The sequence below is a fragment of the Asterias amurensis genome, chromosome 14 (genome assembly GCF_032118995.1).
Source record: "Asterias amurensis chromosome 14, ASM3211899v1".
NCBI classification, from domain to species: Eukaryota; Metazoa; Echinodermata; class Asteroidea; order Forcipulatida; family Asteriidae; genus Asterias; species Asterias amurensis.
The window spans coordinates 19,067,261-19,083,346 of NC_092661.1; the positions used below are offsets into that span (position 1 = coordinate 19,067,261).

At 36.4% G+C, this 16,086-nt stretch overlaps 1 protein-coding gene across 2 annotated transcripts in view; it reads left to right on the top strand.

The window, feature by feature from the left end:
• The first annotated feature begins 2,436 nt into the window (after positions 1-2,436).
• Positions 2,437-16,086, top strand: part of LOC139947132 (nuclear receptor subfamily 0 group B member 2-like) — a 45,232-nt gene continuing 31,582 nt past the window's right edge. The window contains exons 1-2 of one of the 2 annotated variants that reach the window (XM_071944983.1): positions 2,437-2,562; positions 8,220-9,003. In XM_071944983.1, coding sequence (XP_071801084.1) covers positions 8,265-9,003 — 739 coding nt within the window. In that variant the 5' untranslated portion in view covers positions 2,437-2,562; positions 8,220-8,264. Of the gene's footprint in view, positions 2,581-8,219; positions 9,004-16,086 lie in introns of both variants that reach the window. The other variant, XM_071944981.1, reaches the window with a different exon arrangement.

Genomic DNA, 16,086 nt, shown 5'->3' on the forward strand with positions numbered 1-16,086 from the left:
ACTGGGATCGTTTTACTTCTTACATTCAGTTTTCGTTTTAATTCTGGACGCTGTTTCCAAGAAGTCAGCAAAGCGAAACCATGCACCAGATACGAAGGCAATGGCGATAAAAACGTAATGGTTTAAACATTAAAGGCCTGGAAACCTTTGGGAATTGTCAAAGACCAGTCTTCTCACTTCGTGTATCTCAACATATGCATTAAACAACAAAGTTGTGAACGTTTGAGCTCAATTGGTCGTAGAAGTTGGTCGTCGATAATAATGGAAGAAGAAAAAAAAAACTTTGTCACACGAAGTTGCTTTCAGATGCCGTTTCTCACAATGTTTTATACTATTAACAGCTCTCCGTTGGTCGTTAACAAGTAAGTTTTTTGCTAACAGGAGTGTCTAGTGCCCCACTTGGTATAAACAGTGAAGAGAACAGTAAAGCCATGCTGATTGGAATAAACCCATTACATTAATATCAATGTCATAATCATTTTGTTGTTTTCTCCAAAACATCGTCGAATGGGGTGGGAATCATAATATTGTGCAAATCTTCTTAATTATCAAAGCATGATTTTGAAATTCTGTTTTTCATGCAGGCCTGTCACCATGCGTATTGTTTCCCTTATGGTGCACTCTAATGTCACGCGATATCAGTTCTCAAAAATAGCATAATCATGTTGCAGGGAATCCTGAATGTTACTTCTAATGTCCTCTCATATCGTTCGATTCTTTTCAAATCGATCAATCGACACTCAACCTGATCCATGTAATCGATTCTTTTCAGGCACTCTCGGTCAAGTAAACACAACTTAGTAATATAAAACCCATTCGACCTTGGAGCAGTGATTTTGATTCGATTCTCTGACCCAAACCCTTCTTGTACAAATATAGCAAATAGGTTGGGTTTGTTATTCGTCCTTGACACACCTCCTCTCAGTTATAGAGATGGAGGTTGTGAGGTAACGTATAATTGTCACGTGTCTGATGATGAGGCAAATAACACGAGGTTTGTGCGCACCCCGGAAGAGGAAAAGTGTCATTTCAAAATTATTATGCAGTGAAATAAAAACTAAAGTCCTACATTTTTTTTTCTTCGAATCAGTATCCAAATTTAATAAACAATCAAACTCTGGGAATATTTCAATTAATTAAATGATGTTGGATCCAAGATCAACACTATCCTCTTATAAACATGCACATTCATTTCAAATTTGTAAGCAATAATAATGTTGTTTAAATACCTCTTTTGGGGTTGAATGTTTACCTTTTATTGACACAGTGGAACTGTACATGCTCAGACATTCTATAGCCAGCGTCGTGCTCCCATTTTACAATAACAGTGAAGAATACCGAAACTCTACATACAAAGAGGTGCCAGACTAACTTGCCCCCTCTGGCATCGTTTTTATTTTATTTATTTTATGTATTTGGATGTGAGAATAAATTGATTGACAAGAAACTACTTATGATTTAGAAATTCAGGGGGAAAAAAACCACAAACAATGCCGGTTTATGAAAGTCCTTCTCGAATGGATTTCCCACAAAAAGGCCCCAAACCCGACAAAAAATTCCAGCACATCGGGAGTATTATTTCATTGGAAGACTTTTTGGTCAATGCTGAGAAAATTCGGAGCGTGCTGATATCAATTACGCCCATAGGCCTAAATAGTAAACATATAACAACAAATAAAAATACATTAGCAATAGGGTATTTTACTCAATTGTGTTTTGGGATTTAAACATGTATGGAAAGATTGGGTTGGTGTAAGGGGTTGGGACTGGGGGGCTGGTTATGAAGATGTGTAGGTGCCTTGCAAGTGCAATATCTATGGCAGGTGGGTCACTTTAAATCAGTTGTTTTACCTTCTTGTGTAATCTGTTTAGCAAGTTAGGGCTGAAATTCTCACAAATCCCACATTTCATATTATTACAAGGCGAATATTTCATACTATTACTAGGGACAATTTCTGTGCTTTTACTGGCGGGTGTTGCTTCACACGATTGGCACTGTGCCAGTGAACTACAATTTTCAATGATTTCGGTACCTCTTTACTTCCTCAATTTCTTCCAAATTTGGCAAGTCAAATCAGGAAAAGACCTTGATTGAAAAATGGTATCATGCTCGAACTCGAACCATGCTTAACATTCATTTGCAATGTAAACGCCAAATATGCCAGGCCTATTTGCTAAGTTTTCCACATATGTCATAAGCAATTCAATAAACACAAACACATACTTCCATAGAGTCCAACATTTGTGCTGGTTGCGGGGCCCACTACAATCCACCTGCCAGTAACTTGAACCAATCATTTTCCATACTGGAAAAATTATTGAAATTAAGCGCGAAGTTCAACCAATCAGCGTTGGGAGGTAAATGGGTCAGGGGTAACGAACTTGAAGCAAGCGCTGCATGCAATTCTATTCATAATAAAGTGAGCACATGTGTATCAGCAGAAACCGTATGTGTGCATTCGAATCACCGAACCTGGAATTTTTCGGCCGGGAAACTCAGCATTTTATACTCCTTTTCCACCTCAGCTGGGACTGCTTACTACAAAACGTTTGATACGAAAGGTACATAGACTGTACTGGGTATGTATACATATTTAACAAGTTTATAGTTGTTGTAGAAACTGAAGAAATTGTAGACCACTTTTCGGGTAAAGTGTGTGAGTTTGTGATAGTCTGTGTGCGCGGTAAACGCATTCACGTAAAACGAAGGCCAATGACACGGGCTCGGAGTACAGCATGATGCCGTGTGAAAGCCATTGCACTCGGGGTGCTGTGCGCTGGGCTGTCGCTCGGCCAATTGTTTGGCATTTCGTTCAGGTTCACCCCTTTCTCTGTGTTCTCACGCCGAAATGAAGTCCAGTTGTTGTGTTGTGTTGTGTTCACGTTGAATTTGCACTTGGGATTTTTGCGGAAATGAAAAATACATATGTTTGTTTGTAAAAAGTAGGGAAGTTTTTGCAAAATTAAAGAAAATTCCTCGGACGTTCAATGTTCATGAACTCTGTGTTCTACTGATTCTCGCTTTGTAAAATATTGCGACCCCATTTTTCTCCTTCCTTATTAATTCCCCGTATATGACGGAGTGTGTTTCCTTGAAGCCAAACTTTAAAATTTCATGGTGTATTTGGTGTTGTGTCAAGACTCTTACTCAATGCAAGGGAAAATGCAGAATCTATTTTGAACTTTTTACTATAGACACCTCGGTCCCAGCACTCAATTTTATTAGTAAAAGAGATGAAAAAAAGAAGAAAGAAAAAAAGAGGCCCCTACTATGCGTACAACACATGTGCAATCTCAAAATATTTAAAGTGTCATTGTTGACTGGAACATGTGCTTGCAAGCATGCACTACAAAATACTTTTTTTTTACACTTACGGCCTGACACCCTTTAAAATCCTGTTATAAACCCTAAGTTCTTATAAACAACACACAACAAGATATGTATGATTTAAGTTTCCGAGAAAGATCAAATGGACGCATGTTTTGGAATGGAAGTAATTGTGTTCTATACTTCGAAAGCTGTAGCTATTATACATTATCGTATTGTTCTTGTAAATTTAAAAATAGACCTGAAATTATTCCTATTTTAAGAACCAGTGGGTGTACTAATTATAATATAATGAACAATATAGTTGGAGAACCTATACCTTCATCCACATACCGACTGAACACAAAATACCCGTTGTACCTCTATACCTTCGCCCACATACTGAACGAACACAAAATTAACCGTTGGAGCTGTCTATGTACTATCTTCATAAATTTCCCTTCATTAATTATTACTAAAAGCTCTAACCAAGGATTCAGTTAATTAATGCATTATAACATGTTACATGTTTGCAGGCGCGTTGTTTATTTTTTGAAGGTTCAGACATGAAGAGGCTGTAGACATACTAATTAAAGATCACAGAATTTGACAAAATGAAACAGAAATCTTGAACATAAAGTGAAAGATGCACACTAGTTAAATATTTGTAATTTTCTGAAGTTTTTTTTTATCAACACTGGTTCATACTTTCTACGAATGCAAAGCAAATTTTGACGCCACAGCTCTTTATCTTCGCTGCGAATGTTTCGCAGAAATTGAGCACATTTCAACTGATGGGACGTCAACATTCTTATCGCATTTGCATTCGCAGGAAGTATTAACTGAGTATGTAAACAAAAAAGAAGAAAGTTTGATGAATGAATTTGCAGCATTTTAGAAACTGTGTGTCAGTGATTGAAAACCAAGCATTATTCTGCAGAATCCAAAATCATGAAGCAAATTATTGTGAGCATAATAAGGAATCCCAAGTTACTGTTCATACTTCCCTGTAGCAATCTTTGAAAGCTTAAATATACATATATGTGTAACGTTGTTTAAGAATTCGAAGAAGCTGGTGGAAAATTGATGTGCTTTGCAGACAGAGAATGTTGCATACAACCTGTAGACAGACAGCGTTTGTATTGAGAATGAAGAAATTTGCATAAAAAATAAATACAAACATTGAAAAAAAAAAGTATTTATTGTGCTAATCTAAATATTTTTTACAGTTTTGCTATGCATAATAGAAAGTAAACTATTAATATTGTTAAGATTTATTTTTAAAAAGTCACCCGTGAAATGTCCTTAATTTGTTTTAGAGCACATTTCTTGATAAAACACATTAAGAAAATGCTTAGGAGTAAAGCTTTGGTCAATCCAGGGTTGGTCAGTGAGGCAAAGTGGTGGGGACTTATCAACTTAAGTAGTGATTTAGCTATGTTAAATACCGTTATGTAACATTCCACCCACAGACATTGCAGAGTGTTGATCTGTGGCTTGTAGTAAGTGGTTATGCCTTCTAGGTATTGACCAAATTACTGGAAATCAATTCATTCCTTGACCACCAAGGTCACATCAATGATATCATTGGGTTTAATACTCATGTGTTATTCGGTCAATAATGGTACCAGTGAAGAGAGGGTCTGGTTACTCTATTCAATCAGGCAGTTTATTCAAGCGAAGGTGTTCATTTATCTAGCATACTTGGTCTTTAAATTGTTTACATTTTTACATAAAAACACCAGATTATTATTTTTTTCTCAAGAAGCAAACCATACCTTGTGCCATGTTTTGTTTTTAGTGTTCTAATGAAGGGACCAGGGAATTTTCTCACAAATGCAAAATCTCAAGATATTGACCATAAAATAACAACCTTTCATATAAAGTAATACAGCACGTAAATTTTCATGTAGAATCTCTGAAGATAAATGGCTGATGAACATATTCCACATAAGTTTGTTTTGTTTGTTTTCATGAAAAACACCATTTTCCTGATACGATACGTCTGTCCAACTGGTCCCACAGCCACAATTACATGTTTTGAGAATTTTATTTTCAAACTGCTGCTTACTACCAGAATAACAATTATATAGAATAAAGTTAAATGCTTCAATTTTACATGAAAGAACGAGATTCACTAGCAGAGTGTGCTGCTGTATACAAAACAATGCATGTAGGGATTTGTCACATCATGAAAGCGAAAAAATTCATACTGCGCATTGGCACTATGCCATTAATGTGTATTTCAATGTATACGATTTGAAAATTCTTGAAAAAAACAAAGGTCTTGAAAAATGGTTGAATTACAGCACTGATGAATAGGCTATGATTCAGAATGTTTAAATACAATTCTATTTTGACATTTTTAACATACTCGTCACTTTGTGAAAACAATGACGATCAGTGATAATATAAATTCACACAAAACTTGCACAGCACAGTCAATTGATTATTCTCTTGTGTATGATGAAGGCACGTTATTGTGGAAAATTTAATGTCATTGTTTTATGGTCTATTAATTATACTCTTTTGAATTAAAGCATTTGATTGAGACAAGCATTGCGTGACAAATTTGTTGGTTTTACAGATGTAGTCCTTTTGATGAACGTAGAAGGGCTTGCTAATGACATCACAAACACTCTTTTACATTACACTCTTTCATTACAAAGTACACAAAGTTTCTGTCAACATACTTCACTTTTTTTAGTTTTTTAGACAGTAATTGTAATCCATTAGCGTAAGACATCTTTTTGCAAAAACTGTTGCCTTTTCTTCTGTTTTGCAGTTTCCTTTTTGCAGCTTTAATTTCAATTCAGTCTCCAATATGGATTACTTTGATCTAGAAAGGAACACATTGTGTAGTATTTATTTCGACAGATGAAATTAAAGGTTAAGAATGGCTCAAGAAAGGTGTTTATAGCCTTTTTGTTGGGCAAAAAAGGCAAAATGTGTACTAAAAACAAATGTTGTAATCTTTGTGCTCCATCAGTCAGCAAGTACTTTTTGCCAAGCTTGATGTTTTTGCACCTTCCCAAATATACATTATTGATATTTGTTTATAGGCAGTGGACACTATTGGTTATTACTCAAAATGATTATTAGCATAAAACCTCAATTGGTAACAAGTAATGGGGAGAGGTTGATAGTATAAATCATTGTGAGAAACGGCTCCCACTGAAGTGACGTAGTTTTTGAGGAAGAAGTAATTTTCCACGAATTTGATTTCGAGACCTCAAGTTTAGAACCTGAGGTCTCGAAATCAACCATCTAAACGCACACAACTTAGTGTGACAAGGGTGTTTTTTCTTTCATTATTATCTCGCAACTTCGACGACCAATTGAGCTCAAATTTTCACAGGTTTGTTATTTCATGCATATGTTTAGATACACCAAGTGAGAAGACTTGTCTTTGACAATTACCATTAGTGTCCACTGTCTTTAAATAACATAAGTTTGCAAACCCTTTTTTATTGGACCACTGTTTGTTTCCAGATGTAAAATAGGCTTGTAGGCCTCACAGTGAACGACTCATTAATTTGGAGACAATTCATTTTTTTAATGAAAAAAGCTCAGTCCCCTGGCTTTTGTGAACATTTGTGTATTATTGATATTGTTTCATAGATATTTGGTTCTTTTTAGTAAAGGATTTTCTTTTTAGCGAAGGATTAAGTTCTGGCGCCACCTCCACTGTAGTTGCCTTTATTATTTCTGACTGAAATCATGCATAACTAACCATGCGTCAATATTGTTATCCGAATATGTCCTTGATAAACAAAGAATAATTGTACATTATTTTAGCAAGCTGTTCTGGTTCATTGAGCAGTGACTAGGGGAATGAATTTGTTACATTAGAAGCCATGTGTATGTTGTGAATTCTTCATAATTATTCCAGAATATATTTCTTGAAATATCGTCAGTTTTACAAAACATTGTATTTAAACATTTTAATGCAAACCTCCGAGTAGTAGTTGTTGTTTTTATTTGATTGATTGTTGATACTTATCAGTGTATCACTCAAACATTGGACTGGGAGTTTAGGTCTGTAGGTCATAGGTTACAGGAAACCCAGTTAATTTAAATAAGTCTCTTTTGTCTTGTCTTTTTGCTCTTGAAATAATCTTATTTTAAAGTGTCTGCAGCCGATTTCACAAAACGCTAGGATTAATCTTATCTCGAGTTAGGACAAGAAATAACTTAGGATTAATCTTAAATGTACACGCCCAGTGTGAGGCTGGACTCGTCCTAAGTCCTAAGATTAATCTTAAGTTAGGAAGAATTTGGTGAAAATCGATGGCTGGTTTCATTATAAAAGTTATCTTTTGATAATAATAACCAATACACAAAATTTGCTGCTACTTCAAGATCCACATTCTGTAGTACATTTATAGGCACGCTTCAGCAATGCATTATTTCACCATCTGCACTGTATTGTCGCTCCAAATCATGGGATTTCACAGTTAGGAAAGCTAGGCCTACATGTATGGCATGATTGAAACTGGAAGAAAGCTCACTGATGTAAGTGAATGATAGAGGAGTGCATTGTTCAGCACTCACTTGTTTTTGTTAAACGTTCGCCTCAATTGGTGCGTTGTTCAGCACTTTGTTAATTAATTCAAATGAGTTAAGGAATGCGTTGTTCAGCATTCAATAAATTTGCATTATTTAAATAAATAGTTACTTCATTGACTTTCTTTGTGTTAAATTGGTTTAAAAAAATCTTGTGCATGTTGCTTATTGCTGAAAACAATACCCCATGTGATGACATTTTAATAATTTATTGTTCTACATTAGGTGTTCTTTTTGCCAATGGGCAGGTAAATAATTTTGTCACAATAATCTAGATATTCTTATGTCATTCTATTCAGTTGGTGATTTTGATTGATTATTTCAGAAACTGTTATTTGCTTTTCAGGTCAAAATATTTCCAGGGACTAACTGGGTGGTGCATCAAAGGGCGATGGCACCAATGCAAAGTAAATCCACAACACAATCCACCGATTCCTCTTCACCATTACCCATCACCTCCTGCAATTGTCCAGAAAGAATGAAAGAAGGTAGCATTCTCTATAGCCTACTGTCCTCGACTGCACACGAGCCCATTGCCATGGAAAGTGAAGACAGTGGTAGCCCCACCAATCGCTTGACCACCACTACCACCACCACGTCAACACCCACCGAGAGAAGGTATCCCACCAACGGCGTAACGTCCGTCTCACAAGTTGTCAACCAGGCGTTGTGGCGGCGTGGCAGCAACCCCTTCATCCCACCGACCATCATCATGCTGAAACACCAAGAAAGTATATGTCAACAGGCTGCACAACTTCTCCTAAAAACGGTAGACTTTGTTAGGAATTTACCCTCCACCCAGCGGCTGTGCCCGCATGATCGCACCACCCTTTTCCAGCACTGCTGGGCGGAACTCCTTGTACTGATGATGACACAGTACAAATTCCACTTTGAAACCGAGGAGATAGACTTTAGTTTTGGTGTTGACAACGATGGTGACCAACAGACGTGCCACCATTGTCATGGGCACACAAGCGAAAATATGCTTCTGCGGTGCTTGGTTGCACTTCAAGGGATCCCAACGCAATCGGACATTCACATGATGGAGTGTTTCTTCAGTAAATGTGAATTGATGGGATTGGACGATAAGGAGTATGCTTACCTGAAAATGACGATTCTCTTCAATCCAGGTGAGTGATATTACAGCTCATAATAACGCTATTTGGATTGCAAAACTTTCATTTACAGTGCCAAAATGCATTATTCGGACTAGAAATTGATTTGCCTATAAGATGTTGGGTCATGTCCACTCACTTTTTATCAATCAAAATCTAACGATAAAAACGCATTCGCTCCAATATGTTTCTGCTAACAATTTTGTATATGTGTCAAAATGTGAGATAAGGCCCTCAAAAGTTATGGCTTGAAAGTCTTTGAGACATCGTTCCTCTTGGAGGTTATTCATATTGATTTGAAAACAATCTTTAGGGATATTTGTTTGATTGTTTCGCCACAAAGTCTAAATAGTTTGAATCAACTTAAAGTCATGTCAGTGGTTGTATTATTAAGGATGCTTATCAGAAGCTAAATGGTAGCTTTTTTATTTTTGCAATAATGCAACCTCTTTAGATAGTAAAAATGAATCCAAGATAAGCACTCAATTGAGTGAATACCCCTGCCACCTCGAGCAGTAAGGAATGAAAATCACAGACTTGACTGATGCTGAAAGCGCTGTGTCCTTCAAAATGGTCATGTATCCACACAAATGTGCTGATCTTCACCAAAATCTATTTGCCCATGATAACTCTTTTGATGTAGTTTCGTGAAAATCCATCTTAAACTTAATTATTGAGTTATTCTTCCTGTAGTCTGACTGACAGACTGAAAGACAGTAAGACAAACATACAAAGTTACAAAAAGGTCAAGTCGAAAAAGGAAACATGTACGACGAGTCCTTTCTGATGACTTTCAATTTCACTAATTTATGATATTATTTAAATTAGAATTCTGATAACATTAATGAATTATTTCCAAGCAATAGGGAGAATTCATCTTCGATTTCAGTATCTTCAAGTAGTTTGTGTGACTTAAGACCGGTTCATACTGCGATTGCGAAGAGAATACTTGCTCCCCTTCCAATTGTGCCGCAAGAAATTTGCTTCGCACAAAGCATTTGCAGGGTGTATGACCAGTCTTAACATTATGTATTGTAGCACAGATCAAACCAGTGTATTGTGATGTTGTAGACTGCTTTTTAAAGACAATGGACACTATTGGTAATTTTCAAAGACAAGTCTTCTCATTTGGTGCATCTCAACGTTATGGATAAAATAACAAACCTGTGAAAATTTGAGCTTGATTGGTCGTCAGAGTTGCGAGATAACTGTGAAAGAAAAAAACACCTCTGTCACACGTAGTTGTGTGCTACCAGATGCTTAATTTCGAGATCTCAAATTCTAAATTTGAGGTCTTGAAATCAAATTCGTTCCTCACAATTTGTTATAATATCAACCTCTCCCCATTACTTTTTAGCAAGAAAGGTTTTATGATGATAATTATTTTGAGTAATTACCAATAGTGTCCACTGCCTTTAAGAAGTTACGATGGTGTATCAAAACTGTTCATCGAGTCAAATAATGTTTAAGTCATCTTTCCATGAGAAGGTCAGAAGCATCATTGACCTGAACAAATCCATTCACAAAAATCATAAAAAAGAAGAGTTTATCATTCAACTCATTTTTGAAAGTGCAAAAGCAAGTGAATACTTTGTCTGTGGTTGTTTTTATGACCCTTGTTTTGTCTTCTTTTTGAGATTCAAATTGGTACTAAAGTATTTTTGTCCCTCGAGATTACAAGTGTTTCCTTTTCAAGGAAATCCAAGCACATGCTTCCAATTATGCAGCATCTATTTGAAGAATTATGTAAATTTACCTTTTTTGGCCGGACTGATGTAGTTTCATCATGGTTTCATCAGGTCAAGAAACTAAGTGTTTCCCAAGGTTTCTTAATAAAATTTCTCCGATGAATTAATTTACTATGTAAATAGGTAGAATTTGACCTTTGAATCAACAATATTGTGTGCGCTGAGGATTGCTACAATGTCTAGAATCTTGTTTCTTGGGTTTGTTTGTTCAATTAAAGAATTATATAAGCATGATACACATATTATCTTGCCATAACTTAAATGCTGTTGCACTGATGCAACAAAATAATTTAAAAGTTCGAGTAATGTTTTGTTTTGTTTTGTTACGTGTTACAACCTGACAGGCCTGGTCTCTCTGTTTAAGTGTTAATTTGTCCTTCAATAAATGATTGAGTGTATGGTGAAGTTTTTGTACTTTTTATGCTTGGGATGTACTTCATACAATAACTCAGAGTTTGACAGACGCATAAACTTCCTTATTTATCTGCCAATTGTACATAGACATCGTTAATTGTTTGTAATGAAGATCTATCCATACAAAAAACTTCCCGAGTCACGTTCGCACTTAAAAGTCAACCCTCAACCTTTCTTTCCTCTTTCTTCCTTGGCCCGAGGTAATTCTGAAGCCGCTAGAACTGCTACAATGTCTAGAATCTTGTTTCTTGGGTTTGTTTGTTCAATTTAAGAATTATATAAGCATGATACACATATTATCTTGCCATAACTTAAATGCTGTTGCACTGATGCAACAAAATAATTTAAAAGTTCGAGTAATGTTTTGTTTTGTTTTGTTACGTGTTACAACCTGACAGGCCTGGTCTCTCTGTTTAAGTGTTAATTTGTCCTTCAATAAATGATTGAGTGTATGGTGAAGTTTTTGTACTTTTTATGCTTGGGATGTACTTCATACAATAACTCAGAGTTTGACAGACGCATAAACTTCCTTATTTATCTGCTAATTGTACATAGACATCGTTAATTGTTTGTAATGAAGATCTATCCATACAAAAAACTTCCCGAGTCACGTTCGCACTTAAAAGTCAACCCTCAACCTTTCTTTCCTCTTTCTTCCTCGGCCCGAGGTAATTCTGAAGCCGCTAGAACCGGACTATTGTTCCCGGCCATTTCTTTCTAAAGTTCATTACCTATTCTTAGGTTCACACTCGCTCTGTACAGAGGGATTCAATTTTGAAAGTGCAGAAGATTGGTTCAAGGACTGGGTAATTCAATTGGCTATCCACACCAAACGTGGTGCGAGTGTCTGCATGTACATGGTATGGATCAAGGATGGGCTTGCAGATCTTGGTGTTTGTGTGCCATGATTTGTACAAAGGCCAACTTCAGAAAGTAGGTTGTTGGAAATGCTTTTTTTTTACTTACAGGCGCCATACTGAAATAATTTGTTCCTTGTGAATGCATGGATGTAAACAAAAGGTAAGATCAAGGGTAGTCTTCTTGTCTCCCTTGGGATACTTTTTGCCCTTTTAAATCAGTCCCGTCTTTTTTAAGTTTTTTGTTTGTGTGTCTATATGACTGAGAATAAGTTCCGTTTGCATTATGATTTGTTAGATGCAATTGCAATATTAACAATTCCTTAAAATGCCATTAAATAAAAGTGATTTAGACCAAAAATATTACAATGTTTGAAAAATTACATTTTAAAGCCATACATCAAGCCTAAACGTCAAGCCTACATGAAGGCCTATACCCTAAGGGAGGGCTGGGCCAATGTTAGTGCAATGCCCTGCCCATAAGTCAATATCACTGTGTATTTGGTTGAGCTGAAATGCTTGGATCTCACCAAGTGACATTACGCACGGCCACTCTACATGTCTCTTCGTTAAGATGTCTTTAGAATATATGTGCATTGTTTCAGAAGACTCACTCGCCCCCATCCCCCCTCACCCAAGAAAGTACACATGAGTGGGGTCAGTGTACTTCGTCTCAAGTCACGTTTGTATTGATTTTTGATTGAGACAGAGCTCACCGCCATTAGGTCTCCTTATAAACAGAACACTGAGCTTTAAGCTTCATTTAGCCCGTCAGTTACAGGAGATATCTTAGTAGTTAGCACAGACGTACTTTAGACACAAAACAATACCTGCCTAAGATGAAAACAGTCTTGAGTGAAATGAGGAGGAATAAATGTCATTCATGCTGGGATCAGATAATCACACCATCCAAGGTTCCTTCCTGCAACACCCCCCCCCCCTCCCCTCCTTAATACCTTGCCTGTTTTCTTTCTGTGGGAATAGAAATAATCAAACTGAGAACTTTCTGCCCAACATCATATTTAAATTTTTTATTCAAAAGGCAAGTTTTTTTTAGCTGAAGTCCTAGACACGATTTATGAGAATTATTCATCATTTTGTAGCCCTATTGTTTTGATGATTTCACAGCCTACTTTAACAAGTTAGTTAGTGTTATGAACACAAGGAGAAATCCCTGCTTTAAATGCCTGAACATGCAAAGTCCAATTAAACCAACTTAGCTTTTTTTAAATAGTTTTTTGAAGGCATCTCTCTGAATTCAAGACTGCAGGTCACTTTTCACTATGCACTACAATACATTTAAAAATACTTCTCTCTATTAAGTTTGCTATTAACACCAGATATTTCTGAAGGAATTAACCACACACAACTTTAAAGATAGGTTTTATATCCTCTCCAGTTGCAGTACCAGTAAAACTGTTAAACTCTTTTATTTATACCCATTGTACATTTTTATTTTTGGATCCCAAATAATAAGCCTTTATGAAGTATGGCAGACATGATATGAGTGTACTGTTTGGTTTGGTGCATACACACAAATTTACCCAAACCTTACAGTGTTGTAGCATAGTGTCTGCCCTATCTCAAAAAAACTTAATTGAGTGTACTTATAGATGATTACTTCTCTTAAGTGTAGTTCAAACCTTAATTAAACAGACACAAATTAATCACATTTATCTTTCTTTGACAAGGGAACATATTATAGGGAACATGTAAAAATTGATGAACATGCGCCACATGAAGCCAGGTTGAATAAAATATAAAAAAGTAAAAAAAATTGTTGCCATATTAATTTGAGAATGCCACCAGGCACTTCATGTAGTTGGGAGAAAAAACTAATTTATAGAAACAGACTGCATGCATGTATAAAGCAATTATTTAACAAACTGGGAAAAGAAAAGGTATTACAGTGAAGATAACACTTCTGTTGTTGTATTTCAACTTTGTGAGTGAAAATTTGACATTGATATGTGCTGGGAGAACCTCTTGTGGTAAATCTTTACTTCAGAACATGTCCAGACACTCTACATGTACATTTTTGTGTACATTACCCTTAGTTTATAATTATATTCTGGGTAAACCTCATAACAAAATAAAACATGTACGTAGCACACGTACACGACACTTGTCTGCATCTTGGAAATTTTATAAGGTGATTTTATACTTGTCTAAGTAAATGCAAAACAATCCATGATATAAACAACAGAGATTCAAGCTGTTGTTATTCAAACATTTCATACCACTTCAAGTAATTAGGCAAGTCACAACGCTTTCTGAAGTGCTGCTTCTGAATGTCGCATCTACGTTTTAAAATTCAGCTGGTAATCTGGTGATTTGCTAAGCTATTATTTAATTTGGTTAGAATGAGCACTTTATTTTTATATTAAAAGTGTCAGAGGTTGATTTTTTAAAAACAGTTATCCAAAGTGTGATGAGAGGGCAAAACAAATAAAGCGAAGCAATGGAAATGCCCTGTATTGTAAGGCTCTAGAGCTAATTGTCTCAAATCAAACCATGTTTGTTTTGAAAAATGTAATTGGTTGCCACCCTTCTGAGACAGAGATAGAATAAGTAGAGAGTTGGTGTGAGTGACACAGTCCGCCCCCATCCTTGCACCCTTAACGCTGTACTTTTTATCTATTTGGGTCATTGCCTGCTGAGAAACTGGATCAGCATGCTGAATATTGATTGGAGGCTGTACCTTTCCGCCGCGTAATGATTACCTGACGTGTACTAAAGCAAGAATGCATTGCATATTGGTTTAATCCCACAGTATCATCACCAATAGCCTCTTTTTTCCTTCGTGGATGAGCCAGTGCGCGTCGTTGCACAATCCCTTCCCGGACTGAGCCATACATCTGTCAGCTTAAAGCCTGCCACCCACTGTCCACGACCCTTCACGCGCTGTACTTTTGCCAGTTCAAAGCCACGGCGGCGGCGCGGCGATATCAGCGAGATGAACGGCCTTGGAGTCAAGCGGAAGAAATTCCAAGGTGGAAAGAAAAAAAACCCGCTGAGGTCCCAATCTCTAAAGGCACATTTTGTCTGCTTGAATTGTTTATTATATCAATTTTGATTGCAACCTTGGGGCTGGTAGTAGTGCATCACTGGTGACCTTGTTGTGAAGAGAACTATCGACGTTCGGCTGAATTTGAACTCTTCTGGGGCCAAATTAATGCTAGATTGTCTGACGGTAAAACTTGAGCGAAAGAAACAAATTCAAAGACTTTGAATAGTTGCTGATACGTACTTGAAAGGAATTGTAAAATACTGTGCAACGTAACCTGCCTGTTCACCGAGGCTTCATCTTGATAAATGGAAACTCTAATGTTAATTCAGACTTGATTCCTCTTCAAGGACCGAGTAAATGCAATATTGTCTGCTGGTTATAAACAGAACTTGAAGCCGGACAGAAGAAATGCAAATAAATTAAATCTTGTGTAGTCATATTAAAGGAAGTACACTATACTAAGAAAATTAATTGTTCAAGAGAACTTGCAATGAAATCTTACAAACTAAACCCTTGTTTTCTTTGAAAGGTACAAACTTAATAACCATCCTTGTGTAATTTTACACAAGACATTCAAAACATTTCCTCGGATCTTTTCAACAAATTTTGCATTTAACTGAAATCTTATTTTTTTTTAAAGAAACATTAGCATTGAGTTATATTCCCATGATAAACACCCATTCTGATACATTTTATTTTAGAGTAGTTTTTATTATCGTAATGTAATACTACACTCCCGATCCACTAGCAATAATGGTTTCTTTCCACAGATTGTCCCAGGACAATCACTGTTGATTTCATCAGTGACCGGTACCAAGAATTGTCATAATTTATGTAGGATACTATATGCTGAAGAGTTTCAGTCAGTAGCCTAATGATTTGATCATGTGAACCCAATTGTGACCCAATGCAAAGGGCGTGGGGATTCTCACTCGGTCTTTTGATGAGACTTCCTCACAGTCCCCAGTCTTGACCATGACAAGTTCTCAACATTTAAACCCAACCTTCCCATGAGAAGTGTCTTTGTAGCTGGTGGCGGCAGACAATAATAAGGGCAACATCCTGCCTG